The sequence below is a fragment of the Azolla caroliniana genome, unplaced genomic scaffold, assembly GCF_043228905.1.
Source record: "Azolla caroliniana isolate FFs.n. ecotype wild unplaced genomic scaffold, voAzoCaro1.0.p SCAF_17, whole genome shotgun sequence".
NCBI lineage: Eukaryota > Viridiplantae > Streptophyta > Polypodiopsida > Salviniales > Salviniaceae > Azolla > Azolla caroliniana.
This window is the reverse complement of record NW_028230452.1, coordinates 17,200,758-17,225,124: the sequence shown is the minus strand read 5'-3', so window position 1 is coordinate 17,225,124 and position 24,367 is coordinate 17,200,758. Positions and strand designations below refer to the sequence as shown.

The 24,367-nt window shown below is 37.0% G+C and overlaps 2 protein-coding genes across 2 annotated transcripts; both read left to right on the top strand.

Annotated features, from left to right (window-relative positions):
- Nucleotides 1-6,984: 6,984 nt before the first annotated feature.
- On the top strand, nt 6,985-14,423 carry LOC147853330 (myosin-1-like). The gene is made up of 22 exons (XM_087333078.1): nt 6,985-7,710; nt 7,850-7,951; nt 8,579-8,722; nt 8,807-8,939; nt 9,032-9,059; nt 9,430-9,595; nt 9,727-9,790; nt 9,904-9,917; nt 10,026-10,110; nt 10,190-10,293; nt 10,384-10,501; nt 10,584-10,669; nt 10,759-10,911; nt 10,983-11,072; nt 11,163-11,228; nt 11,354-11,494; nt 11,580-11,771; nt 11,902-12,107; nt 12,181-12,325; nt 12,720-12,849; nt 13,023-13,189; nt 13,407-14,423. The coding sequence occupies exons 1-22, from the start codon at nt 7,018-7,020 to the stop codon at nt 14,064-14,066; spliced, it is 3,687 nt and encodes a 1,228-aa protein (XP_087189204.1). The 5' UTR covers nt 6,985-7,017; the 3' UTR covers nt 14,067-14,423.
- Nucleotides 14,424-16,703: 2,280 nt separating this feature from the next.
- LOC147853329 (pentatricopeptide repeat-containing protein At5g27110-like) lies at nt 16,704-18,018 on the top strand. Its single transcript, XM_087332855.1, has 4 exons — nt 16,704-16,779; nt 16,841-17,070; nt 17,418-17,544; nt 17,636-18,018. The coding sequence occupies exons 1-4, from the start codon at nt 16,704-16,706 to the stop codon at nt 18,016-18,018; spliced, it is 816 nt and encodes a 271-aa protein (XP_087188981.1).
- Nucleotides 18,019-24,367: the final 6,349 nt, after the last annotated feature.

Below are 24,367 nucleotides of genomic sequence, written 5' to 3'. Positions count from 1 at the left end.
TCATAAGCAATATCACGTGTTTTATGCTGGAGTCAATGGGGGCCCTTATTTAGGTGTAATGCTTATTATAAGGGATAGCTTGAAACCGGTAGTGGCTCAAAGAGATGTACATGGTCGGTTTTTGGTGGTTGAAGTTAATTATGAATGGAAACATAGTTGGGTGGTCGGTATTTATGGATCGAATGTTGCAAGACATCGTATGGAACTTTGGAGATGCTTAAATCAAGTTTTGCTTCATGGGAGATCCAATTTTTTGTTAGGGGATTTTAATATGTGTTCTGAGGTGGGCCAATCTACTTCGATGCATGGCTTGATGGAAGCGAGAGGTATGGGATTTGGTTATGATGGATGTCGTAAGGTATGATGCATGGACTTGGATCAATGGAAATGATGTTGGTTATATCTTTCAGTCGGCACAATATAGATAAACTTGGAGTAGACTGGATCACATTTATATTATGCATGATGATACATTCTTGCCAGAGTTTTTGACTATGCGAGTGCATAGGGGGATTGGATCATCATATCATTTTCCAGTTGTTTTGGAATGCACACATCAAACTATGGATGGTTTTAGAGCTTTATTGGGGAGACAACCATGGAGATTTAATTCATCTTTTCTTAGACATGATAAATTTAAGCATGCTATGGGACAATTGGTGGGGGAGTTTACAAGACAAGTCAATGTCCACGGTGTTTCGTCATGGGATATTTGTCTTTCCAATATACAACGGTTTACACGTTATTATGGAATTTATCAAGCATCTATCCGTAAACAAAAGATGAGTTTGTTACAACACTTTCTAGATAGATGTAATGCATTGTTGGTAAAGATTCCATTGGATGATGTGTTGTTGGATATTCAAGAGACATTGTCACAAGCCTTACAAGTATTAGAGGTTCGTAGTTATCAACAATCACAAGTGATGGCTATGAAAAATGAAGTACATGATCACAACTATAATTCACATAAGTTTTACCATGGGTTGCAAGCATCTCATGCTAGAATGAATGTGGTAAATGTAGAGATTGATGGAACTTTGAATACAAACCCATAAGTGATTATTGATAATTGTGTTAAACATTTCACGAATCTTTTTGGGCGAGATTGTATTATGAATGATGGCATAACACAAGCGCAATCGATGTTATTTAACTCAGTCAAGGCGAGTGGTGGGCAACATGACATGATTGCATTGGAGGAGGATATAAAGGAGGAGGAGGTGGTGGAATATGTATTATCACATATTGCAAGTGATAAAAGCCCGGGTTGGGATGGCATTACGAATGAGTTTTTTAAAGCCTTTTTACATGAACTCAAACCCCCTTTAACAATGATATTCCAAGAAATATGGAGTTTTGGTAAAATGCCTGATTCATGGAAACTTGGTCTGGTTAAACTTATACCCAAAAGTTGCATCTCCTACGTCTTTTGCTCAATGGAGACCGATATCATTAATGGGTGGGATGTATAAGATTTTTGCCAAAGTAATTGCAAATAGACTTCAAACGGTGTTGTCGTCTATGGTCCATCCAATGCAATATGGGTTTATTAAGGGAAGGGACATCCTGCATAATATTTTGAATGTGCAAATGGCAATGGATTATGCAAAGGAATCCAAACACCAAATTGTAATGATACAACTCGACATCGAGAAGCCATATGATCATGTAAGTTGTCTTTTATTACTCAACTTATGTCTCATATGGGTTTTGGGAAAAGGATGTCTTGAATATCGTTGTTGGTGGGATTAGGTGCAGTCTCACATGTTATGTTAAATGGTGGAGTTACTAAGGCAATACCATTGAAAAGATCACTTAGACAAGGATGCCCATTGAGTCCACTATTATTTGCTATTGCTACACACCCGATTTTGGTGAGGATGCATGAGTTGGCGACACGTGGGGAAATAGTTGGATTAGCTCTACCATCATGGAAACATTTGATCGCCCGAGCATTGGTTGATGATTCATTTTTATTTCTCAAAGCAACACCTGATAACATAGCTAAAGCCATGGAGGTGTGGAATGTGTTCGCATTGGCATCAGGATTACATATAAATATGCAAAAGTCGATGCTCATTAGATGCACTGAAAGTGATTTGGTGGATCTTGGATGGGGTGGCCAAATATTAGATCAAGGGAATGTGTGTCGGCACTTAGGTTACCCTATTGGTGTTGATATCTCATCATCACAATGTTTGAATTGGATATCGGGAACCATTTTGGACAAATTTATGTATTGGAAGTCTCAAGCATGGTCGTTTAGTACTCGTCTCAAAGTGGTACAAGCTATAATGATTCCAATGATTTCTTATTTTTTGCCATTGTTACCATGGACAAAGAAATCACTTGATCATTTAGCTCGTTCACTTAAATATGAACTATGGAAGAAAGACACAAACCTTGGTATGAGTTGGGTATCATGGAACAATATTTGTACCCCAAAACGGTTAGGGGGTGCTGCTTTACTAAATTTAGAAGATCATATGGTGGTTCGAAGATTCAATCTTCTGAAAGGTATGTGCATAGGTACCAAACCTTGGGCAGAAATAATTACTTATTTTGTGGAAAAGGTTGGTATTTACCATGGGAAAACGAGAATTACAGCTTCGTGGTGGCACGTTGTTAATAGTACCCGACAGTTTAAGTGTTCAAAATCTAGTATGGTTGAACAATTGGTGCTTTCTTGGCAACGATGTTTGAAGTTGTTTAATTGGAGGCCTCCTAAGTGCAAAAAAGATATAAATTCATTGGCAGCAGAGGTGTTCGCAGCTTCAAGGATATTACACTAGGAGGGAAAAGAAAGTCTAAATTCACAGTTCAATCGAATGGCAAGGCTAGGTTTGATAACTGTAGAAGATGGTATTTTAGAGTCACATAGGAAAATGATGGCCTTTCGGATAATCAGAAATAAGTTTCATATACCATGTGGATATGAATATATTTGGCAATCAATATTGGCATTGCCTACATTAGTTTTCCCAATTCCAGAGTTGGTGGTCGAGGAACCATGGAAAGATCGCTCATTTGGTAATGGGAAATCGATTTATGTGGTGCACACTAATGATGTGTGCCATAAGTTGGTTGAAGATAAAGCTTGGTTAGAAAATAAGGTGTTGGATACATGGAGCTTTACTAGAGTTTTAGATGCAGGGTGGCAATCTCATCTTCCATTCCATGCAAAGGTATTTCTTTGGCGTGCCATAGTTGGTGGGTTGCCTTTGGCGATGGCCTTAAAACGAAGACATATTTCGAATGGGACATGTTTTTTTCTATACGGTGTTTGAAGAAGATGCTAGACATAGGTTCATTACATGTTCGGTTGCTAAGGCCATTTGGGTGATTATGTCAAAAATTTGGGCATCGATAACAGGGAATATTTTGTCACCTTATAAATGGGTTTTTATGGATGAGGATAAAGTTATGCCCACACCATCGTATAAGGTGGTTTTTTATTACATTAGATATTGGGGGATGTGGTTTAATTGGACCATGAGAAATGAGTCCTTGTTTGATGGACTTCATGGGATAACACAACAAATCCGTAGGATGAAAGGGAAATTGATTTGGCAATTTTCACAACTATGTTGTATGGAGATCGTGTCCCAAGAGGAGATAGACTTATGTCATCTAGTTTTACAACACTTGAGAGGGTTTCCCTTACACTATCACTATTTATGAAGTAGTGAAGATAGCAAGGGGTGTATTATCATTTTGTTTTAATAACAAACATTGATTTATGAAAAAAGAAAAAAGAAAAAAAGAACTATTCATTTATTCATTCATTCCCCATAAGGGGTTATATAGTTACAAAAGGGTAGATGCACAGGGGTGCAAGCCCCCTTGTCCATTCACACTAATCACTCACTCACACCTCTTCGTCTATGTCCACATGCACACACGCGTGCATGTGTTCACATACGTATCGACTCATACTTACAATTATATTTGTGCACATTTACTCATACACATCAACAACATTATAGCATTCATCCCTCGCTCATCACACTCTACTCTCCGTACATCTCGTACGGTAACAATTAGAGGGGTCAACTATGTCTGATTAGATTGATCACGCATCATGTACAAGTAGGTATGGATGATATAAATTATTGTACACCTTTGGGAAACATCATGTAGAAATGCAAACTTCGAATATGATAAGTTCTCCATATTACTCTTTGATGCTAGATGAAAGTACTAATAATATTTTAGTGTCGCACCTTGTATATGATACATACACGCAAAGTAAATGTCATGACCCTTCAACAAGTTGTGTATATGGGTTTGTTAAATGTTCCAAATGGCAAAAGTAGACATGTATGTGAACATATTAAACATCTACTAAATGATTGACGCGTCAACATTAACAAATTGATCAGCATAGCCATCAATGGTGCATCGCCAATGGTTGGAAGCAATTTTGGATTTGTAATATTGATGATAATTTATGTTAAAAGTTCCAAATGGCAATGGTAGGTGTGTATATGGCCATATGAAACATCCACTAAATGATTGATGCCTCAACATTAACAAATCAATCAGCTTAGCCATCAAGGGAGCGTCACCGATGAATGTGGACACCGATATTGGAATTGAAATAATAATGAAAATTCATGTTCCCAATTTGATCATTGTACATTGTATAGCTCATCGACATGCATTGACTGTCGTTGATATATCTAAAAATGTCCCTAAATTCATGCATGTTGAAACATCACAAATAAAGTTTATTGATGGGCTAACAATTGTATCAAAAGGACACATGAAATTAAGGAACTCTTGGAATAAATGGACAACAGACTAATACAAATGAACCATTTTTACTTTCTTCGCATGATCAAATGGAAAAATTGGTGCATATAATGCTAACAACATTAACATTTTTGGAGGAAGGAGAAACTAAAAGAGTGGCGCGACAAAGCTTATGTCTAGTGTGCTACATCACTTTTGAATGATAGTGGTAGATGTGTTGTATGTAATGAGTATCTCGAGTTTGAAGCTTCAAAAAGAAAATATAGATATGACTTCTAAATTTGAAATAGTAGTACATTTGCCAAAGGAGCAATGTATTTGTCCAAGATTTTGAAATGTGGTTGTTTGGATACTTGGAAATAGATGACAACGATGGGATATACATAGACATTCTTCACTTTTTAAGCAAATTCCTCTAGATAAAACAAGTCGTGATGAAATTGTAGGTCACGATGATGGCAATTTCAATATTCTTAAACCTAACGGCATGATTGTGCACATAAATGGATCACTTAAAACTTGAATTTGTAATATAATGGGCTGACTAAATGAAAAGCTATCATATTTTAAGCCTCTTTAATGAAACATAATTATTTAGTCCATGCCATTGTGCCTATAATGATGTTTGTAAGGGATATTAATCCAAATATATGGTTGGAAAATTTGGTTACAACAACAAAATGTTGATGTCAATACATGTTGTTTCAACCAATGCATGATACAAAAGGCTTGTGAAGTGGAAGCTCAATGGCTTTTCTTGATGCTTTGCATTTGAATTGTGAAGTGGAGCTCAAAGGCATGAAGTATGGCATATTTTTTGCAACATGAGGGATCCACAAGACGGTTTTCATTGTATGATGAAATAAATGGCGAGCTAGTTTGGTTAATCCATCTAGTATTGTTGCTCGTGAGAGAAAGAGATTGAGGGTTTATGAAGCAAAATGGCATTGAGGAGATGAAAAGTCATAGGTTAGTAACGAAGGCCCAATGAGTATATCAATGAATGAACCAAGAAATTGTAATGTGCAAATGGAATCATGTGTTTGGGAATTGGAGAGATGCAAAGGACAAATGGGTCAAATAGATTGGCCAATTGGGTATTATTAGGGGACAATGCATAATATGATTGGTAAGCTATATTTTGTATTTCGTAGTGCTTTAAACATGATTTGTAAGGCATGGAAACATTGTACAATATACTTTTGGTGAACTATAATGACAACGATCGAAAAACCGAAAATATTGTTGCATATTTATAGATAAAATTCGAGAAAAAGTTGTGACATATTTGGCCGATTTTATATATAATTTTGGAAGATTCTGGCATTTTGACATGCTAATTTCTTTATTGGAAAACCATGATCATGAAGGCCAAAGGTGCCCCGCCAAAGGACTAAATTGCGAGTTGATTTCTTATGACATATATGATTCGAATTTCGAACTTGCGTTGAGAACCATGAAATTTGTTAGAGACTTTGCTTCTTTTAGAAGGACAAATAGATAAAAAGAAACAATAAGCAAGAAAAAAGAAAAAAGAAAAAAGAAAAAAGAAAAAAGAAAAAAGAAAAAAAAGAAAAAGAAAAAAAAGAAAAAAAACGAAAAAGAAAAAGGAAAAAAGTCTAAAATCAAAAGGATAATATGAAAAATCGAAAATCAAGCAGGCAGGGAAAAAAAAAACTAAAAGAAAAAGGAAAAAGCAAGCAAAATGAAAGGAAAAAGAAATTAGAAAAACAAAAAATGAGCCTTGCAAAGGGTTTTAAAAGCAAGAGCAAAAAGCAAAAAGCAAAAAGCAAAGGCAGAAAATAAAAATCGGAAAAAAGGGATTTACAAAGCGAAAGTTTTTGAATTAAGAAGTCGCGCCAAAACAGCCACGTCATCATCCTACGTGGGCGGGCCTCAACGCATGGCCACGTCGGCCTGCCACGTCTGCAGGCGATCTCGGGAAGCGGGGGGGTTAGGAGGCCTGCCACGTGGCGGGGGCCGCCTACGTGGAAGCGGGGCCGCGCTGAGTCAGGCGCCACGTCAGCTCGTCCTCTCCGCCCACACCATGTTCGTTCTGCCATAGCCTCTCTCTCTCTCTCTCTCTCTCTCTTCTCTGTCTGTCTGTCTGAGAATCCTTCTGCAGACGGAACAGAGCCCTCCCGCCATAGCCAGGCCAGGGCGAGCTTCCTTTCTTCTCCATTTCTGGTTTTTTCTCTACCGCCTTGCGCGTTTTACCCCCGATGGAAGGAAGCTTTCTGAGATCTACATAAGACGCCCATGGCCCGCAGTACACTCGAGCTTTTGCTCGACTCTATACAAGATCGAGACGAAAAACCTGCGGAAGATCTCCCTCGTCTTCCCCAGAGACCCCTGTCGAAGGGTCGCTTGCCTTCCAGCAGATCAGGTCGATTATTAGCTACGCTGTCCTCCCATCGAAATGCTCATTCTTCTGCGCCGTACCGAAATGCTCATTCTTCTGCGTCGTGCGCTGACGGTGACGGAACCTGTGATCCATGTCCACAGGCATTCACTACAACAGTGCTCATCAATGGAAGCTCTGATCCATGTCCATCCACTGCGAAAGAAGGTCTTGATCATTGCGCCGTAATCAACGGAAATCGAATGGTGATGACGCAGGAAAATGTGGGCCAAGCTTCCATAGCTGAAGGGAAGAATGGTCAGGACTCTCCTATGAAAGACCACGAGATACCCGACGAACCATCTGCTGATGATCGACATGGAAGCTCTGCTCCATCTCCATCCACTGCAACAAACGAGTCTCATCATTCTGATGAGTTGAGGATGGAACAAGCACAGCTAAATGAATACCGTGTTGTGATGGCGACACAGGAAAGTTTCGGCCAATCTACTACCATGGCCAAGTCGAATATGAAGAAAGAGAACGAGAAGAGCTCATCTGGGCAAGAGAGAACCAAGGAAGTGGTGATGGCAGAAGGAGATACATTGAAGGTAACATTACCTCTGTTCATATTCCAGAATAGTCTTAACATTTAAAAGACAGAATGTACTCTCTGAGGAGATTTTCTAATTCATGATTCATCCTTCTAAAATTGATCTATTTTTTCCTTGTTCATCCTTTATTTTGCAGGGTCGCAAAGTATGGTTTTTGAACCAAGAAAGTAAATGGGCACAGGGTCTCCTCCATTCAATCTGTGACATGGAGGCCATGGTTTCTCTGCAAGATGGCCAGGTGAGTGAATTCCTCATCCTTTTTGCTCTTAAAAAACCACCAAATCCTCTTTTCTTGCCAGCCGACAGAAATGCTAAAGCTCTCTAAAAAAACCCTGTGGATTTTCTGGATCTTTCAAAACCCTAACAAAATCTGGAATTTTTTCCTCGTCTTCAAAGGAAGAGTGGGTTTTCATACTAGTGACATCATTTGTATTTGTTAATGTTGGTGATGTGTAAAGAAGCAATGGTGCAAAATAGCTCTCACACCAGAGTTTAGGAAAGCCCAAAGCTTTTAAAACAAAGAAGGGCATTTACTCCGAAATACTCTCCAGAGTTTTTCTTTATTTCCTTAACAGTCCTTTCTTACTTCCCTTAATTAAAATCCTTGTTTGACGCCGCAAAAAACAGAAGAGGACAAATTTGAGCACATAATTGCTCACATGATGGATTGACCATACTTGCGCTTTCCATGGTTTACCCTGTGTACTTTGTGACCACAATAGATACTTAGGCGCTTTTGGGGAAATAAATAATGACTTTGCGGGTAGTTTGAAGTTCCCTATGGAGAATGGAAGCACTGACTTTTTTGAAGTTATTTATTTTCCTTTCATGCAATGTCCTTCTTGGAACTGTTGTTCTACTGCAGGTAGTAAGGTTGCAGTCTAATAGACTTCTTCCTGCAAACCCAGATGTCCTCGATGATGTGGAAAACCTTGTTCAGCTTAGCTTCATCAATGAGCCATCGATACTTCACACCTTGCGAAGAAGATACGGGATAGGCAAGAGCCATGTAAGCTTGAAACCTCTTTAAAATTCTTGCTAAGGCTAGGTATCAAAAGCATTACATTTATGTTGTATTTCTGGCTGTTTGTAGACTAGAGCTGGATCAATGTTAATATCCATCACTTCATCTATGGAGCGTCAAAGTGACAATGGAAATGGTTTGGATGCATCTGGTCTTCATGTCCGTGCGGTTGCAGACAGTACATTTGAAGCAATGAAAAGAGGTAATTTGTAGGTCACCCAACCTCATGGTTCACTTATTCTATGTTTCCGAATTTTCAGACACGATTATCCTTATGTTTTTGTCATGTTTCAGATGCAATGAACCAATCAATTATTATTAGGTGAGCTAAGCTATCTATATGCTATTATAATATTGGCCATGTGATGTATATAAATGCTTCATTATTTTAGTTGCTCTATAAAAGACGGCATTTTCATTAGATGAGATGCTTGCAAGAAAGTGTTTCTTTAAATAAATGGAAACGTATTGAGAAATATGCATTACTGGAAATATTTGTTGAGAAATGAACACTGTTTAGTGCTCATAGAACTCAAAATAACAAGGTGTCTCGTTTCAGTGGAGCGGCAAGAAAGTGTTTCTTTAAATAAATGGAAACGTATTGAGAAATATGCATTACTGGAAATATTTGTTGAGAAATGAACACTGTTTAGTGCTCATAGAACTCAAAATAACAAGGTGTCTCGTTTCAGTGGCGCGAATGATGCAGACAAGTTAGCAACAATGAAACTCACACTGGAAAATTTGGTCTCTCATGGAGGGAATCCTGATCTAGAAAAGATGTTGCTGTTAGTCCATCCAATTATGGAAGCTTTTGCTTATGTAAAACCATCCAGCAAAACAAATGCAAGTTGTGTGGTAATTTTTTAAACTACCTTAGTGTTTTGAATTTTTCTTTGTTTGTTTTAGTACATTGATTATGGACTCACAGATCTGTAATATGAACACATGCCATGTGAGGCTGAAGTTTAAATTGATTTGGTTTGTAGGGGGAAATGGTAAATTTATTTTATGATAATTCCAAGAGATTGTCAGGGGCTGAATGGAAAACTGGTAAGGCATTTGTTATTTAAACACTTTTCCATTACATATTTTGAAAAAATCAGGAAGCTTCCTAATTGGCTAGGTTTTGTATTGTGATGCGGCACTTCATCAATACTGAGAAGTTTTGTTCGAAGAGGTAATTTATTAGGATTTATGATGCACTGAATTTATGAAACTTGAAAGATATCGAGCTTCTTTCTTTGTCTGGAAGTACTAAGAAACGTCTCTCATTATGTTATTGCAGTTGAGAGTTGCACATCGAGAGAAGGGTGAACACACATATAATATTTTCTACCAGCTCTGTGGGGGTGCAGATTCTGTCCTCAAAGGTTGGATATCATCTTGTAATTGCTGACGTTTTCATCAGAACCCAGATGTTTAGTATATTTGCGTTTTTGTATTTCACAGACAAGTTGAATCTATTGGGGGCAGGGGAATTCAGTTATTTAAATAAGATGGAACTTGATTTAATGGATGGAATCAACTATCATACTAAGTTTCAGTCAGTTATTGTGAGTTAAAGCATGTTTCTCTTTTCATCTCAATTCGGTGTGTTCAAAAGGAAATCTATTTTGAAAACTATAGCTTTTTTAAAAATCCAGGATTCCCTATATGCCTTCAGGGTCAGTAGCCAAGATCAAGAACATATCTTTACCATGCTGGCAGCAATTCTTTGGCTTGGAAACATCACATTACCTACACTCGGTATTGAGAGTCAAGGTATGGTCAGTAAATTTTGGAATGATATGTTCAGATCTTTCCTGTATCATTAGATGTAACAGACCACAAGCCATTATTTCAGCTGTGGAAAATGCTGCCAGATTGCTTCGATGTTCTAGAGAGCAGCTACTGGGAGCTCTTTCGAACATCTCATGTGATTCAGTTGAAGTGGGTTGATTATCTTCCTGCTTTTGTTCATAGATATTTATAAGCATCATTTTGTAAGAAATAGAAAAATCTGCCAATATGATCTGTAGGCGATTGTTTCCAAGGATCTATTGGCTCAATCAATTTATGAAAGGTTATTTCGATGGTTAATGGCACAAATCAACAAGATGCTGCAGTCTGAACTGTGTGGAGAGTACAAGTCTATTAATATTGTGAACATGCCTGGTTTTGGACTATCACAGGTATGTAGTCTGTTATAGTTGCACATATAGAAGCTTCAATAATTTATGGGACTCACAAGCATGGCCTTTAGAGGAAGGGGCTGAATGGTTTGCTCGTGAACTACTCCTACGAATATTTGCAACACTTCATTCAATGTCATCTATCTCAGCTAGAGGAAGAGGTAAAAATATTTATCTGTTTAAAAGGGCATTTAGGCTTTCTGTTTCTGATATGTAATCTTGAAATAGAACTTGTCTGCTTTACTTTTCAGGATATCATCTGTGGACAAAGTAGAATTGGTTCTGCACCAAATGCTGTTCTTGAATTTCTGGAGCAGGTTTGTACATGTTTCCTCATATCTATCACAATGTGCAACTCATATATAAATATTTTTTTGCAAATCATTGCCATGTGCTTTTGTAGTAATAGTTTCTATGTCTTGAACATTGATATTTCAATCAGGCATTATTTCCTCTGTTGGAGAATGTATCAAAAAGTGAACATTCTGGCTTCACAAATAGATTAGAAACACTGATAGACAATAGTAGTTGCTGCCAACAAAAGAACAGCCATGAGTATTCAATATATCACATTTTTGGAGAGGTATTTGTATTCGTATGGAGAATTTAAATTTTTGCTTAACAAATTATTATTTGGGGTAAACAATTCTGTTGAGTGACGTTTGCAGGTGACATATGATTCCACTCAAATTTTAAAGGAACTCAACCAAGTTGTTGGATGCCAACATCTGGAAATCTTACACTCATGCATGTCTCAGCTGCCATACAGCTCAGAGAAAAATAATATGGATGTCCATCATACTTGTACACCTATAAGTAGTGAATTGGATTCAGATGTGACCCTTTCTTCCAGATGTCAGGTGAAAATATAGATGGTTGCAGGATTCATAATCCCGTTTTGTGTTAACAGAAAAGTCTTTGTAAGCAATTAACAAAATAAAATATAGAATTGATATGGTTATCTTTACTGTTGATGCAAGCTACTTCCAGGAATGGGTACACCACGTACTGCAGCAACTGAAAAGCAGTTCACCATCTTTCATACTCTGTATTATGCCTAATAAACTGCTGCTTAAAGGTTTATTTGAGGAAGAATTTGTACTTGAGCAGTTGCGATTGAATAGACTCACTGAAGCCGTGGAACAATCAAGAACACATCATGGGGAACAAATTTCACATAAGCTGTTTGCAAGCAGGTATATGCCCTTCGTAAAATGGAGCTCATCTATGCCACAGCAGAATGTTCCCCTTAACACAACATGTGTGCAGGTTTGGTACGTTTGTTGCACCTGCACCCAATGTTGCCACTGACCAGGATGAACTTGGTATATGCATAGAAATTCTGCAGAGGTTTAATGTACCTCCATACGTGTATCGTGTGGGTTTGAGAAACTTATTCTTCTACCCAGGACAGGTATTACTTGCTCACATTATATACCCTACATTGAAAAATGGATCATTAGGTTACTAGAAAAATGGCTACCCAGAATGCTAGTGAATTTAGATTCACTGGTATGCCATGAGGAGAGGAAATCATGGGAATTCATAAAAGAGGAACTACAAATTTTATATTTGCTACATGAAATAAAGGTGAATTTTTGGTAGATGGTAGTGCTTGAGTTGATAATTTCCTTCTGTTAAAATATGTCCATGGGTACCTGTATGATATCATACTATAATGTCACTGTAAAAGTTTTCCTTTGTGAAAAGACTGTACAGGAAATCATGAGTTTACCTTTTCGTATAGAATTTGGTTGTAGGTCTAGGAATATTACTGATACTGATGTGTGTACGTATGTATTCCAAAGCTTGATAGGCTGGAGCAGATATGGAAAAAGCATGTGCTTGCCATTGTGGCAGTGCAGAAGGCATATCGAGGCTACAAAGTCCGATGCAGTTTTAAGAAGCAGAAAAAAGCATTAACATATTTGCAAGCCTGTAAGTCTAACAAACACATTTCTCATAACTATGTCTACCTGTACATCAATGAGATCGAACTATTTTCACTACTTTGGATAAATGCAGACAGAAATATTAAAAAAAAATTCTGGATTTCCTGGTTGTAATGGGAAGTCTATACTAGATTTTTTTAACGATTCTTCGTGATCCAGCTATACGAGGTTGGTTGGTGAGGAAATCTTTTGCACATCATATTGTAAAGGAGAACATGATTGGAAGAACATTGGGAGACAATATCGACACCCATGAGAAAATGCTGATAAGGACAGAAGGGAAGGTGGATGGTGAAAATGGTGTTGAAAAGGATTCAAAAGAGGAGGTATGTCATGTGTTTGGAAACCTATGGATCCTCCATAAATTATTTACACATAATCAAAGGGGGACATTATCATGTTTACTTGTCATCCTTTGATCCCACTGTGCGAGTTTGGCTTGGGTAATTCTTTTAGACGTTGGGGTCTCAATCCATGCTGTGATTATACACACACAGATTGGAAAAATAAAAAGAGGTTAATTGATTTTCATTTGGATGGCAGGCATGTAGTATCAATGAAGGATTAAATAATAAATGCATGAGAAAAGGAGATAAACAAGGTGGGCAGCAACAGTTGCTGGCTACTCTGCAACGAAAAGAAGAAGAAAATGCAATTTTACAGCAGACTATAAAGGAGTATGAGAGAAAATGGACAGTCTATGAAACCAAGATGAAATCAATGGAGGAAATGTGGACAAAACAAATAGCTACCCTGCAGCAAAATTTGACAACTACAAAAACTGTTGTGGAGGTACAGCCTTCCATACAAGAAAAACATAATGAGCAAGGCAGTGCTTCAGGAAATCGATCTATTTACGAGAATGTACAAGGAAATTCAGCAGAAATACCCTGTCATCGAGAATCCAATGCTAGTAGAAGTGATCTTGATCCAAGTAGATCTGTGATTGATCGATTATTGAAGGAATTTGAACATCGAACACAGGTTTTCAATGATGATGCTCACTTCCTAGTGGAAGTAAAATCGGGACAGATTGAAGCCAATTTCAAGCCAGAATCAGAGCTTCAAAAACTGAAGCAAAGGTTTGAAGTATGGAAGAAAGATTTCAAAGGCAGGCTGAAGGAGACCAAAAACATGCTGAAGAAGCTCGGGAAACCCGAATCTGCAGAAAAGAAGAGGAAGAAATGGTGGGGTGGGAGGTGATATGTCAAAGAACAAAATTTCCATCTTCACGAGCTGTAGAAGATTCTGTTGTATTGTTGTATGTTTACATTGGTAAAAACTCCATCAGCTCATTGTTTGCTGATGTGACTGATCACTCTGTAAAGTAGCCAGTTGAGCTTCAATCTTGATTTTTTTTTAGCATTTGATTATACAAAGATGCAAGCTTCTATTCAATGACTGGCATCCTCAATAAGAATGAGAGACATCATTGCAGAGAAAGTCTGAGCATATAGCCCATTGTAATCATCCCTTTGCTAGATTTTAGCTTGATGCATGTAAAATAACAGTCTCCGTACAAGGGCTTTCTCCTTGAATTGTAGAGATGATTTATGGCTACCTGTCACAATTTCGCATTGTAATGTCTCTTTCCATTTACTTGTAATTCATGTTTGGTGTAACATCATACCGCGAGAAATCAAATTTTTGAGCATAAGGATTTATTTACCTCAAATGTGAGTCCAATTTGCAAAATACCTTATCAGATATGTAAACAATATACATGAGTCCCACCTTTGTAAGGTATCCGGGGGTAGAGAAATCAGTACATCGAAAAGGATCAAATCTGAGATATGCTAACAGATCATGTGTTTTAGGATGACATAAAATCGACCATTGCATATAAATGTTTCCACATTCCTGAACGTTAATGCAGCTATAAATATGTATTGTCTCTCTTGGTTATGGTGTTTCAGAGCTTATGACCTTTGGAATAAGGTTGATTGATTGTCATGAAACTATAAAACAGAGAATATGCACCAAAAACAACCCATGCATTTTGTACACTAATTTGATGCATGAAGTGATATAGAGCTTCAAATTTGTTGGTCTTTGGGTTCCTTCAAATAATGTGGAATGACCTGTCTATACAGAGTTTTGGAAGTTGCCAAGAGAGTACACTATGCATTTGAGCACAAGTTAAGTTCTTGCTTTGGATGAAATTGGCTCTAAAGAATTTGGAAGGCATCTCTAAAGAATTGGAAGTTATGAAATCTTGAGACCATTGGGTTGGTGACTATGGAGAGGGCTATGGTGTACATGCCTATGAAGTGGCAAATGCCTTCACACTAGCTTCTTAGGACTACATGGAAAGCAAGTAAAAAGCTATGATGAGCACACAAAGCAAAATCTTTTCCTTCATATGGATGCAAAAAAAAACATGACATGACATATTTCGTGACGGTGCTCTGACACCACCTTACATAGTAAATGCGGACACATCTTAGAATTATTTTGGGGAAATTAAATAACCAAATGAAAAAAGAAACAACCGGGGACAAAGTGACGGTGCACAAACGACAAGTTAGTCATTAAGTCATGATCGTAATGCATAACCTTGAGTGTGTTTGGGTTTTTTTTGTGCATTGACACGTGTATGGTTCCCTTGTTTCCTTTTTCCCCACATCATTTTAACCTTTTCCTTTATCTCCTTTTTCTATCACACTTATTATTGCCAATTGCTATATGGAAAAACATAGTATGAAACTAGTTACAACATAAAAAGCTTGAAGGGCTTCATCATAACTAGTCCCAAAGGTCGTAATTGAGACTCCAAATTTGCTCCTAGACCCAACAAATGTGAACTAAAAGTTGTGGCTTCCAATAAGCAATGAAATAAAGTTACTCTTGCCATTTGGCCCAAGTATTAGATTCCAATTTGGTTAACCAAGTGCAAACATAGGAATATTGACCACAAGGCAAATCCAAACCCCTATTCCATGATGGAACCCGATTTCACCATAAGGTCTACAACACACCATGACAATATGTGGGCTTGATCATCACCCAATAAAGGATATATGACCACTAAGGACATTATATTATCTTCTCGTTGTGGGTTGGATAGTAGGCCACATGAGATGGCAAAATATATTTTGATATTGCTAAAGCAATTATTTGTTGTTTTTGTGCCAAGCCAAGAAGCACAGATGAGGAATTTGAAGAAGAAACCAAAGACCTAGGAATCAACAAGGAGCATGGACCCTCGTGCAATGGGAGAAACAAGGTTGAAGCTCTTGATAATGCAAAACATTATAAATCAATTAGAGGACTTGAACTCATGACCATCATGATGTAAGAATTATACATTAGCTTAAAAGCAATTGATGTGGAAAACAAAGAATATTGTCTATTTTGGTAAAGGGTGAGTGACGATGGTGTCGGGTGAAGAAGCGGAATTTCATGAGGGGATCAAGAGAGTAGTGTCATTATGTTTTTTGGTACAGGTTCTCGGTGGTTGATGTGGTTATTGAAGCAAATTGTCTTTTTTTTAAGGATGAGTGAATCATGGTGGTGTTGGGGGGTTGAAGCAATGTTTTTATGAGGGGATGAGGATAGCACATTCACTCTATTTTGTTTGTACATGACTTCAATGGCAAACGAACAGACGGTTGATGTGGAAAACGAAGAACATTGTCTATTTTGGTAAAGGATGAGTGACAATGGTGTTGGGGAAGAAGCGGAATTTCATGAGGGGATTAAGAGAGTAGTGTCATTGTGATTTTGTTTAGTATGTACAGGATTTGCTATGCTACGGAGAGATGGTTGATGTGGACGTTGGTAGTAATCGGCGACATGTTGGTTGGGGAAAAGGAAGCATATTTTCTTTGTTTGATAAGGATGAGTGATGATGTTGTTGGGGCTGAAGCAGACTTTCATGAGGGGACGAGGAAAATAGAAGCATTTTCTTTTGCAGGTGACTGTTGTATTCGGCCAAGTATATTCCGAATAAATATATCTAGAAGTCTGCGATTCAGAACTTCAACACAATGCAAGAAATAGCTACAAGGGCGGAAGGGAAAGTTTGGTGTTTACAAATCCAACACCCAGTGATTATGTTGTTTCTGTGCTTCCAAAAGCTTGTGCTAAGCTGAAAGTTGTGGAAAATGGCCAACAAATACATGCACATATTTGTGGGAATAAGGCAATGGAAAGTAATGCTTTTTCTTTAATGGGCATGTATTCAAAATGTGGTACGATAGATCAAGTCAGAGATGTATACGATAAGATCTCAATTCGTGATGTGGTGTCATGGAATGCATTAATAGCACGGCATGGTCTTCATGATTGACATCAGGAAGCATTGGAAGGTTTCGAGCATATGCAATGTCAGGGGATCATCCCAGATGAATAGTTGACATGTTGGTTCACTTGAAAAAGCAAAAAAGGAGCAAGGTGAGGACGCGTTGATCAAGTCAAGAAGATGCAACTTCAATGAATTTCTGGAGATGAAGTCACATGTGCATGCATTTTGAAAGCTTGTGGGTGCATTAGATTTGCAAACAAGGGCAATGAGATACATTTCGATGCTGAGAGGAAACTTGGGCTTTTCAGAAAAAGCCAACTTGTTGGAAATGCACTAGTAGAGATTATTTGAAATCTGGCATGCTAACAAAAGCAAAGGCTGTGTTTGACAAACTTCTCATATGTGATATAGTGACATGGAATACATTGTTCACAGGTTATGTGCACTATGAGAATGACGAGGAGGCCCTTAATGCTTTTGAGCTCATGCAAAAGAAGAGAATCTTCTAATTTTGTCACATTTGTAGGTACTCTAAAAGCTTGTGCTAACATTGGAGCAATAGAAAAGGGCAGAGAATTGCATGTAAAGATTGAGGAGATGGGCAGGTTGAAGAGAAATCAAGTTGTTGGCAATGCATTGTTTGATCTATATGCTAAGTGTGGAGTCTTAGAGAAAGCACGTGAACTGTTTGATATGCTTCCAACTCGAAATATAGTCTCCTTCAATGTTCTAATTACAGGATATGGTCAAGTTGGAGAAATTGAAAATGTGTTTTCTGTATTTGACCAGATGAGAGGAAATGGAGTTTTACCAAAGCCGGTTGGAAATGCTTGTAGTCATACAACCATGGTAGATAAAGGTCTAATATATTGTAAAGCCATGGTGATGAGCAATTATTACATATGTTGATGAGCACGTGAGAACGGAAGAATAATGACGTAGTATCTATCCACATATGGATAACTACATGGATGAACAATGAGAAACTACAGTTCAGTGTTTAAGCCAGTGATCACATGAGATGGAAAGAAGATTCTTGTATGTGGTCACCATTCTTTGTAGTTTTATACTCTAAGTCTTTGAGTTTTTTATTGGCCTATCCCGGATACAACCTTTATAAGGTTGTCAAACTAATCATTTTGTCATGTATGTAGAATTTCTACTAATGAAGAATATTTTTTTGGAAAAAAGAAGAAGCAATTGTTACGTTTGTAAAATATTATTATTGCTTCATTATAATAGACTTGAAATGGTTGTTATTTTAGCATTTTACATTATGTCTGAGTGGCGAATATTTGCGTTAACCAAGTACCATGCATGCATTAAGGCGAGGTGGTGAGCGTGCATAGAACTAGGGGTACTATATTGTCTATAGATAGGGAAGTTCTAATATCATCAAACTATTCAGAGTCAATGTAGTATTTACGGAAACCACTTTTGCACTTTTATTCTTGTATGTAAAAAACTCATTTTTTTGTTTTTTTCTCAACTTAGTGAATCAAAATCCCTTTTTTGTTTTGAGGAATCTTATTGAGTCATCTTGAGGAACATTGGTAGATGGGCACATCCTAAGTGAATGTAGACTTAAAGTATCCACGCTTCATGTCCTCCTAGATCTATGACCTCCTCTAGATTGAGGAAATAAACAATTGCTCCTACATGTTTCTAGGTTAGCGTGCCATAGGGTTTCAAGCCCTTGGATTGTCAGGTTCGTTGGTGACAACCAAGCTGCAATTGAGAATAATGGAGGTGCCCAAGTGATTAGGTCAATTCATGGGGTTAGTTGGAGTAGGTTTGTCTCGACTAGCATCACAATATATGGTGGATGGGCCTATCATATAAAGCCAACCCCAAAAACTAAAAACCTCTCTATCACGAGGCAATGATGCTTCCATCCATCCTCCATATTGTCTTGAATTGTATGAACGTAACAATGATCAAAGGCATGCAAGAACTAGATGGTCTCCCCATGTCTCTCTTGTGTGACCAAGAGGCGTGGAACATAAAAATATATGTGTCATTCCAATTCTTGGAGCCTGTGTCTTGATCGTGACATTCTACCATGACCAAGCTTGTACCAATAATCAGAAGATGCAATGCCTTGTACCCATATGTTACATTATGTCTAGGGAAAACGAGTTGCCCAATCATAAAATACGAAATTGTAACATAATTTATATTTATCGTAGTGTGGTGGTGATTGAGGGTACACTCCCTTTTTATACCCAAGCTTGTGATAGGGTGATTGTGCTTTGACATAAAGTACGCCAACACATTATCCTCTCCGATCGGGAATCTTGCCTCTGATCCCAAGGGTTCGAGTGTGATGCATTCATCCTTGATACAGGGACATGGCCCCTATGATCGAGGTGGTATAAGAGGTGGAGACAATGTCCGATAACTTGAATCTATATTGTACATGAGGTAAAAAATTTAATTAGAACTAATCTAACAAATGCTTTCATTTGTCTAACATGAGGGTTGCAAAATTGGAACCAAATGTCACGTGATCACCAAAAGCGTTTTCAAACAAAGTTTTTCCAAGTTAAGAAACATTTGTCATGCACCTTTCTACTTCTTAATACGGATCACTTCCCATTCTTATCAAGGCCATAGAAAGAGTTGTTGAGTACCCGCTTAAGTTTCAAATAAGTCTTTCACATCGACTTCCCAAAATGGTATGCGAAACAAGTAAAAAAATGCAAAAGACACATAAAACAAAAACTTGTATTTCAGATAAATGCAAAATATGAAAATTTTCTTTAGAAGATGGGATATGATGCAATATTCTTGCTTCATTGTGGATCAATGTATTCCTTTGTGAATGGAGGAGTATTTTTACAATGTCAATGTCTAATGACATGGGGAAATTTTAGATTTGCTTTGGCTTCACACATTATAACCAAGATTCAAACTCGAATCCTCCCCACATAGTGAATAGATTTCCTCTTGCTTTTTTGTCATAGCCAAGATTCAAACTTGAATCCTCCCTACATGATGAATAGTTTTAACCACTTGGCTTGGCTATTCACCTTTTGTGATAACTATATATTCTAGAATCCATTAACACATATTACATTGCATGGATCTTCTTGTATATTTGATAATCCTCTAGAACTTTTTTTCTAGAATCCATTAGAACACACACATCCCGAGAACTTTCTTTGTATCATGCCTCTCCAAACCTTGTATAAATATGTGTGATCCCCTTCACTACAATCAAGGTGAACAACACCAATTACGGAATTCATAGTTCCATGTCTTTTGCTCTTGTTCTCTTCCTTCTTGCTAATTGTTTCTCTTTCTCTTCCCGAGTCAATATTCACCTACTCCATTTCATGCAACCCCTCGTCTATGTCAGTTTTTCATACTCGATTCAATGTGAAACAAGACATTGGAGCGCATGTGATGAGACAAGTCGACTCTGCACATTTCTCCCTAAACAACTTTGAGAGTCTAAGTATCACACTTTGGTACAACACTCTCTAGCTATGATCATATTCAACAATGCAATACACACATCTTTGACCCAACATTTATTACATGAATTTCCCTAACAATCATAGTGTGAACTCTCAAATTGCTACATTCATTAGTAAAGTTCTTGAACATCAAGAGTGGCTACTCACTTTCCCACAATATTATGTGAAAACATTATACTTTTTGCTCATAGGTCATATTTGACCTTCAAAGCCAATAATTTATATATGGTGTAGGTCAACCCCCTTAATCATGTATCCCATCACTCTTCATTCTTAAATGGCATCACTAGGAGTCATGACTCAAGTAGATATAATCATATTGAGAATAGAGGACAATTTGGACCAATGATTACATTCATACCTACAAAGTATTCAACGTTGAACATGTTTAGATAATCAATAAGTGTTTTGACATTATGTTACTATTTATCATGTTTTCAACCATATTCAAGACTTTATTTTGTCTTCCTTGTTTTGACTATTATAGCTCAATGCGAAACCTTGTTTTTGATATAGACATTTGATTAAAGAACATACACTATTTTGGTGAACATTGAAATTGCAGGTCCACTCTATGATGCGTATGAAAATCTTATTTCAATTTTATACTTCCCCCGATTTTTAAAGCCTCTGTTCATGAATGCAATCCCATCATGTACATAATATCACAACACAAGGGCTCTCTAATATCCACAAATGGTGAAATTTTGTTGATCTTAGAGTTGGTGATACAATATTATTGTGCATTCATGTCTATCTAAGAGAGTGTTAAAGAGAGTGATTCGTGACATATAAAAAGCACATTGGCCCAACTTCATGATGAATAAATTTTATGCATCTCATCACATACTATTGTTACACATGACCATCTAAGCAAAGGATACCCAATATCTAATAATAGAATATTTTTTATAGATCTAGGATATTGTGGTGTTTGTTATTTTTTAGTTCATGTTTGTCATAATATACTGTAAAAGCTATGTGCCTAATGCTAACAATTTGTGTTACTGCATGTATGAACTTTTCATGATGGTATATCGTAGTGTTGTATTAATAAATTACAAGAAAAACACCACATCAAGGCTAACATATTATCAAAGAATAGGCGAATCATAGTTAGTCGCGGTACTGGGGGATTCGCATTTCATAGTTATAATTGCATGATTCTTCCAATTCTAATTGTAGGAATGTTCGGAACCTATGTCTCGACAATGTGAGCTGTAAGGTTTTCTTCTTTTTAGCTCTATTTGATACATGGCATTGTAGGTTGGTGCTTTAGGTTTCATTTCCTTGAATAATGTTAATTGTACGATTTTCCTACTATGTAAATACACATGTTTGCCCCATTGCAGGCCTTGTCGACATTTCACAAGTTGCCTTTCTTAACACTGTACCTCTCTTTACTATATTTATTGTGTGCAAATGCTCTCTCCTCTCTTTATAAAACTCATTTGCCACGTCAGTGAATTCTTCACATTATGCTTTCGTAGAGGTCAATATTAATTTCAACAAAGATATTTGTATAACATCTACTGTCAAAAAAATTTGTGCAATCCCAAGGTTGAAGAATGGGACTAGAAGCTACAATTGAGAGCACTTACTTCGTCACTAAATCATTTTCTATGTGTGCATGCATGTGACATCTTCTAGACATGATTGTCGCATTTGTCTTTGTCGATACCGTTTTTTTCTTATGTTTTTCTCTTTAAGAGGGCAAGGGGGTGGTCTTTATCTAGAACAATGTTATGCATACTGAGATGAAACTTTAGATTGTATACCTTTAAAGATGCTCGTTAACAATATTGCAACCATGTGTAGATGTGTAAGTTGACACAATAGGTTGCTCTCTTTAAATATGCACATTAACAAGATTGCAACCATATCGCAAGATGTCATTATGATAACAGATAGAAAGATGAAATAGATATACTCATTATTCCAAAGTGTAGGTACTTGTTGATGGAATTGTTAAAAAGAAGAAAAGCTAGACACGACATGAAATCTTGTTGCTTGCTTGCTATTGAAAGTGGATGAATGAAATAACTATTTTGTCTTGCTTATGTTTTTTTAATGTACTCGGTATACCAATGGTCAATGGTTGTATCATACGTTTGTTTCATTCAAGGATCGAATGCAATTGACGTGAGATACAGCTGTAACGAGTCAAGAATATAGATGCTAATGAATGTCGTAAAGTTTCATATACTTAATGCATTGTCATTTATAAAATAACGATAAGAATCACATGATGCTCGAAGGACTGTCGTGATTAATCTGGCGAATATCGTGTTTTATATTACAATGTTACACAATTATCTACACTTTTGTTAAAACTTTAAGATAAATAAAGCATGTACTCGTTCAATTACAAAACGATGAATTGTTTTATATTTAATGCTTTTTGTTCATTAAAGAATGAAACATATCCATGTAAGATGTGTGCCTTTTGTATTAAAGAATGCCTTTTTAGTTCTATGTACGTAGTTTTCTTGTGGAAAATGAAGGCCTTCTTGAGTTCGCGTGCATTATCGATGATGGTTATTTCTTATGCTTGAACCGCCACACATTAATTTATGTTGTGAAAGCATGGTTTCTGAGTTTCTGTGGAGACTAATTGTTTTGCATCGAAAGCATTCAACCATGGAAATGTTTTAGTTGCTCTCATTGCGAAACCATGTTAAGGACCAACATCGATTCTTTTGTCTTGCATTTATGAAATCCTTCAACCTTTTATCACTAGTAGAACATGTGTTGAGGTTGAAGTGTCACTAATTAATGTTACAATAATGTCATAGTGTGTATTGTTAGATGTCAAATTGTTTAAACCTACATCACTCTATGTAAAAGAGTGGTAATGTATATACCATGGTTCAGAGATAACAATATGGCATTTCATGGTTCGACTTCAAAAGTCGTCATTATTTTGGTTTTTACCTTGTTACAAGCATGAAGGAACCTCCGTTTCTAGAGCATGTATTTACAAATGAAAACTTTCACGATACATGGATGCATGTTTATGTGGAATTTCATGTTAAATGTTTGAAGTAAGGTAACTTTGCATGTGCTCAAAGTATATCTAACATAACATTAACATTTTGAGAATCGTTGTATGTAGGCTCCACATTGGAGAAGGATATGGATTTGTGGGCCGTGTGTGTTTCCAACTGCCTTGACATAAGAGTAGAGTAAATTGCTAACCTAATTGTTGTGAGATAGTGATGGGAATGTGAACAGGACTTGACAGCATCGAGACATAAAAAGAAAACGAAAACGTCGTCATTATTCATAAGAAATAAAATATTCAACGAGTGTGAGTATAGAAACAATAAATAAATAATAATAGCAAACATCAATAGAATATGTCGATTCATGAGAAAGAAAGTGCATAAACATGGGGGTGAACCCTATTACGTGACACGATCCTTTCTTTTAAAGAGAATATGATAATTTATAGGTCAATTGAGATATTGTCTACCTAAAATTATATCTAGATGAAGTGAGACAGTTTCCATACCATCAAGAGTATAATCAATTTCCATTTTGTTTTTCGAGTGAGGAGGCTCCCTCTCCTAGAACGAAAGCCATGAAACTCCTCTTTTATGGTATCGAGTCTCGACCATCCATGTTGTGTTACTAAATCATTATTCTTACTTATTCTCTTCCGAGAATTTGGGTTTTTCGGAGGCCCACCAAACTTCATGGGTGAAGTTCTAAGAGGTAACCATGTTCAGACCAATTGCCTTTACGCGTCCATGGATCTATGGACAAGTTGACAT

Bases quoted from the DNA above. Each gene is read 5' to 3' on its own strand.
- LOC147853330 (XM_087333078.1), top strand. From the start codon at position 7,018: ATGGCCCGCAGTACACTCGAGCTTTTGCTCGACTCTATACAAGATCGA. The intron at 7,711-7,849 runs GTAACATTACCT...TTTATTTTGCAG, and splicing joins CAGAAGGAGATACATTGAAG to GGTCGCAAAGTATGGTTTTT. The intron at 8,723-8,806 runs GTAAGCTTGAAA...GGCTGTTTGTAG, and splicing joins ACGGGATAGGCAAGAGCCAT to ACTAGAGCTGGATCAATGTT.
- LOC147853329 (XM_087332855.1), top strand. From the start codon at position 16,704: ATGAGTGATGATGTTGTTGGGGCTGAAGCAGACTTTCATGAGGGGACG. The intron at 16,780-16,840 runs GTGACTGTTGTA...TCTGCGATTCAG, and splicing joins AGAAGCATTTTCTTTTGCAG to AACTTCAACACAATGCAAGA. The intron at 17,071-17,417 runs GTCAGAGATGTA...TGGGCTTTTCAG, and splicing joins AATGTGGTACGATAGATCAA to AAAAAGCCAACTTGTTGGAA.